The sequence below is a fragment of the Telopea speciosissima genome, chromosome 4 (assembly GCF_018873765.1).
Source record: "Telopea speciosissima isolate NSW1024214 ecotype Mountain lineage chromosome 4, Tspe_v1, whole genome shotgun sequence".
Taxonomy (NCBI): Eukaryota; Viridiplantae; Streptophyta; class Magnoliopsida; order Proteales; family Proteaceae; genus Telopea; species Telopea speciosissima.
This window is the reverse complement of record NC_057919.1, coordinates 56,364,924-56,370,548: the sequence shown is the minus strand read 5'-3', so window position 1 is coordinate 56,370,548 and position 5,625 is coordinate 56,364,924. Positions and strand designations below refer to the sequence as shown.

The window sequence follows — 5,625 nt, the reverse complement described above, 5'->3', positions numbered from 1 at the left end:
AGAGTTAGATTTTAGAGAGAGAGAAAAAGGGATCTTTATACAATGCAGATATTTGATTAGGAGAGAGAGAGAGAGAGAGATTTGTATATAAATTCTGGTGTTTTCTTTTGGCAGAAATGTTTTCTTCACTTATTTTTGGCCTTCCCTCTTCCCTTTCAAACCCCGATGGGCTCTCTGCAACTTCCATATCGGTGCACACGACCCACCTCATTCATCTTCATTACCACTACCACTACCACTAATGGATTCTCATTTTCTCCTTCTCCTTCATGCAGGAATTGATTTCTTCTCTTCTCTCTTCCTTCACTAGCACGCACTCCCATAAACAAACACCTCTCTCTCTCTCTCTCTCTCTCTCTCTCTCTCTCTCTCTTCTTGGAAGTCCTTCAAAGAAAACAAACCCAGCTAAGAAGAAAAAGAAAAGACATGGCTTCTATGAACAACTGGTTAGCTTTCTCTCTTTCCCCTCAAGAACTTCCCTCACAATCCCAAAACACCATCACTCGTCTCGGTTTCAACTCAGAGGAGGACAACGTCTCCGGCGACTGCTTCGATCTTGGTGGCTCAGACTCAACAACTCCTTCACTTAACGGCCCTTTTGGTATCTTAGAAGCTTTCAACAGAACCAACCCTAACCAACCAGACTCTCATGGTCAGTTATTTCTCCTTCATCCCCACCATCAAATTGATCAATCTCTTTATTATCTTAAAATACTTATCTTTCAACTCTCTCTCTCTTTCTTGCAGATTGGAACTTCAAGACAAGCTCAGAGCTTTCCATGTTCATGAGAGGCTCTACAAGTAACCACAAACTTGATCAAGAAGAACCCAAGTTGGAAGACTTCCTTGGTGGTCACTCCTTCACCGACCATGAACAGAAACTCTCTGGGTGCAATTCCATAACCACCAATGGAGACTACATGTTCTCCAACTGCTCTTTACAACTTCCATCGTCGGTAACACCGACACCAAACAGTGGTGGTTGTGGTGGTGGTGGTGGTGGTGGTGGTGGTGGCATTACTATAAATGAATCCAACAACCATAACTCTATTGGGTTATCGATGATAAAGACATGGCTGAGGAACAAACCGGCACCACCAGAGAACCAAAACGATGGAGGAAGTAGCTGTGGTGGGACAGCTACTACCGCCGCCAATAATGGAACCCTAACAAGTTCTCAGTCCCTTTCCTTATCTATGAGTACTGGGTCACAGTCAAGCTCAGCTTTGCCTCTACTAGCAGCGGCATCCGGCGGTGGCGGCGGTGGGAGCAGTGTTGACTGTTCTTCTGAGAATAAGGAGAAGACAACAGCAGGTCTTGATAGCCAAACTGGAGCAATAGAGCCAGTGGCAAGGAAGTCTATTGATACTTTTGGTCAAAGAACCTCTATCTACCGTGGAGTAACAAGGTTTGTCTACATTCTTCATGAAGAACTCTCACATTAGACCATTAGGGTTTCATCTTTACATGCAAGGGAGGATCAAATCTTGTATTCCATTAAATTTTCTTATTAATTTGTATTTCATTCTATAGACACAGATGGACAGGTAGATATGAAGCTCATCTATGGGACAATAGTTGCAGAAGAGAGGGACAAACCCGTAAGGGAAGACAAGGTAATTTAATATAGTTACTGTCTCTCTTTAAAATTTCTTCAAACTACTGGGCTTTTGTATTGATTCTTTTCCTTATTTTCTGGAATCTCTGCTCTCCTGGTGTTGGCCTTATTCAAACTCACTTCCAGTCTATTTGGGTAAGCAAAAGTTATATCCATTTTCATACAATTTTGTATCCTTTCACTTGGTTTTGAAAAACTCACTCAAGATTGTTGTTCTCTCTCTTTCTTTTTCTTTTTCTTTCACCCCCCCCCCTATTATTGTATTTGTATAGGTGGTTATGACAAAGAAGAAAAAGCAGCTAGAGCTTATGATTTAGCTGCATTGAAGTACTGGGGTACAACTACCACAACAAATTTTCCTGTAAGTTTCTATATATGTAGTTATTTTGTTAGTTATTAGTGGATTTATTTGATTTATACATAAATTTACTGAGGGAGAATATTCCTTTCTCAGATTAGCAATTATGAGAAGGAGATTGAAGAGATGAAGCACATGACCAGGCAGGAGTATGTTGCATCACTTAGAAGGTATTTTCTTGAATGTTAATTTGTATATGGTATCTAAAACCATTAAGTTTCTTGTTCACTAGTCGGCTTCCTTGTCGATGGCTTTGCTGTAGGTGGGGGTCGTTCTAGTTGATTTTGTTGTTTGTTTCTGGTTTTTTTCCAGTCTGTTTGTACTTATTATTTTTTTTCTTCTTTTTAATATACACGACCTTTTAGCGGAAAAAAAAAAAAAGTATAAAACCATGCTACTTTTGTATTGTGCAGGAAAAGTAGTGGGTTTTCTCGGGGTGCATCAATCTATCGGGGAGTGACAAGGTATGTTTGATTTGATATCAATTATAACTTTTATTTATCTTCTTCAATCTCTTGATAACCTTATATTTAAGTTCACATTTATCGCAGGAAACTAATTATATATAGGATAGAGGATGTTATTTGCAGAAATGTGGTATTTAAGCAGGTGTGAGTAGAAAAAAAGAAAAACATAGCACAACACAAGTGTTTATGAGGTTTAACAAGGTGCCTAGATTCATGGAAAAGTAATAAACAAAACTACCTTACTTCAGTGCAAGGACATATGAAGCTTTTATCAATGTATATCTAGATTCATGGAAAATTTAAGGAGATTTCCTGCTGCCCGCAATCGAAATCCGAAATGGAGTCCCGCTCGATTAAAAGGTTATTTTGGAAAATAATAAACCTATGTAGGTATTTGCGAACCCATAAAGAAGGGGATTATTCCATTTGGACGCCTGCGATTGTGGGCATGAACTAAGTTCCATTCCTAGTACCAAAAAAAAAAAAAAGGGAAAATAAAACCCCTTGTTCTTAATACCACCCCACCTTCCAAAAAAGATATGGTAGTAATATTGTATACAAAATAAATACGTATTTTGGATTCAAATTATTTTACTACAGAATGAAAACTTCATTATTTGATTCTACAAGATTTTTTTATGAAAGTGTTTCATTTGCTTGTCTTCCATGGAAGTTTCATTTTCCCATAATGTATCCTAACTATTGGTCTAATTCTTCTTCTGATGATCGATTCAACCTCTAATAAAAAAGATATACCTTGGGTATAATGGAGTTGAATGGGGGTTTGTCATCCAATCTCAATAGGCCGATTCTTCTAATCTAATTCCGACTCATACCCTAGATAATAGGGCCAAAATTCCAGATCATAAAACTGGTATCGATTACATTATTTCTCCTTATTCATGAAACAAGTTGTGGCAAAGAAGGGTGAATCCTCTTCTCAGGTTTCTGATTTTCCTACCAAATGTCTTAATGGATGATATTCTAGTTCGGCCCAGTTATCGATTTTCATAGTGATTTTATGTATTTTTTTGTAAGGTGAGCTGATCCTTCTAATGGCCTTGCCGAAGGTGGGGCTACTCTCCTTCTCTTTGTTTCTCTGTATTCGTCTGGGTATCTCTGGACGTTAAACACTTGGATTTTTCACTTTTCTTTTTAATATATCTTTGTTGATCCTTTAGGTAAAAAAAAAAAAAAAAAAGCTCTAGAAGCTATTCATGCCAAAAAAAAAATTGTGGAGCACAGTGTTTATATGATTGTACTCATATTTGCAGACACCATCAACATGGAAGATGGCAAGCTAGGATCGGAAGGGTAGCAGGGAACAAAGATCTATACTTGGGCACATTCAGTAAGTTACCCCATATTTCCACTATCTCAATAATTTGGGTTTTGGTTTGTTCTGAGAAGAAAGGAAATAGAAAGATAAAATTATTAACTTTGGACCGAGTTTCCCTCCACGCTGGATGGGATTGCGGGAATGGGTATTGGGAGAGTATTTTGTTACATATTAAAACCCTAGGAGAGGTTTGTGAATCCTTGGATGATGGGTAAACCGTCCTTTATGGGTGGAGCAAAACTTTATCCACTAACTTTTTATTACAAAGAGTTGTTATCATTTAATCTGTATTTTTATTTGAAAAAATTCTGTAGGCACCCAAGAAGAAGCAGCTGAGGCCTATGATATTGCAGCCATAAAATTCCGTGGTCTTAATGCAGTAACCAACTTTGATATGAGCAGATATGATGTAAATAGCATACTTGAGAGCAGTACTTTACCTATTGGAGGAGCTGCAAAGCGTTTAAAAGAAGCTGAACAAACTGAAACAAGTGTAGATGGTCGGATGAGTACTGATGATGATAACATAAGTTCTCAACTAACTGATGGGATTAACAATTATGGATCACACCATCATGGATGGCCTACAATTGCATTCCCACAAGCTCAACCTTTGAACATGTACACTTATGGACAGCAAAGAGGTTGGTGTAAACAAGAACAAGATCCAATCACTGCACACAGCTTTCATGATCTTCATCATCTTCAATTGGGCAATACCCATAACTTCTTTCAACCTTCTGTGATGCACAATCTCATGAGCTTGGATTCGGCGTCTCTGGAACATAGTTCAGGTTCTAATTCTGTTTTTTACAATGGAGGAAATGGAAGTGGTGGGAATAATGGAAGTTTTCAAGGAGTTGTGAATGGAAACAATACTGGTTATGTAATGCCTATAGGTACAGTGATAGCTGATCAAAACAACCATAATCAGGGGAGTAGTAGTAGTAGTTATGTGGATCATGATGGTAAGCAATTGGGATACGAAAATGTGTTAGTATCTGCAGATCCATTTCAAGGTCGAAATCTGTATTATCTTTCACAGCAACAATCAGCAGCAATGGTGAAACCTAATGGGTATGATCAAGGCTCAAGTTGCAATAACTGGGTGCCTACTACAGTACAAACTCTCACACCAAGGTCTAATAATCTTGCTGTTTGTCCTAGTTTTCTTAGTATGGAATGAAGCAGTAATGGAAGGAATAGAAGGCAGGAATGGATAAGGGAAAGAGAAGAATGTATAGAGTTTTAACTCTTGATTTTGATTTGTTTAACCTCTTCCTTTTTATCTTATTCTTTTTTCCTATCAGGGAACTAAGGAAGAGTTTGATAGGTTCTCTTTTATTTTGGAAGATATTAACTGAAGTATACTATTACTTAAGGATTTAACTGAAGTTAGTAGTAATAGCATGTGACAGACAGGTCTCATTCTCACTTGCTATGAGTTTTGATAACTTCAGATGAATGGATCATCGGAAAAATTTATCACTCCAGTCTTTGTAAATTCAATAACAGAATTTTGAAACAGAGAATGGGAATTTTGTCTCCACTTGATTCTGTCATTGTTAGGATAATTAAATTAAAATTTTCATCATCTTAAACTGCTTACTTGTCTGTGAATGTATGATTATTTCTTAGTGTTACTATTTTGACTTATGTGCTGATGGCTTTGCTAATTAGAGCTTTGGCTGTGGGTGCATCGAGAGTTGGTGAAGGAGAGAGTGAGAGAGAGAGTTGATGGTTTTACTATTTAAATTCAATCTTTTTTTCTTTTTTTATTTTTATTGAATTATCAATTTATTAAAATAAATAGGATCTACGAACATACAAAGAAAAGAAAGGC

At 37.4% G+C, this 5,625-nt stretch overlaps 1 protein-coding gene across 1 annotated transcript; it reads left to right on the top strand.

Annotated features, from left to right (window-relative positions):
* The first annotated feature begins 389 nt into the window (after positions 1 to 389).
* On the top strand, positions 390 to 4,968 carry LOC122659440 (AP2-like ethylene-responsive transcription factor BBM). The gene is made up of 9 exons (XM_043854551.1): positions 390 to 652; positions 748 to 1,408; positions 1,534 to 1,616; positions 1,745 to 1,753; positions 1,891 to 1,979; positions 2,073 to 2,146; positions 2,390 to 2,440; positions 3,718 to 3,794; positions 4,097 to 4,968. The coding sequence occupies exons 1-9, from the start codon at positions 427 to 429 to the stop codon at positions 4,966 to 4,968; spliced, it is 2,142 nt and encodes a 713-aa protein (XP_043710486.1). The 5' UTR covers positions 390 to 426.
* The last annotated feature ends 657 nt before the right edge of the window (positions 4,969 to 5,625 follow it).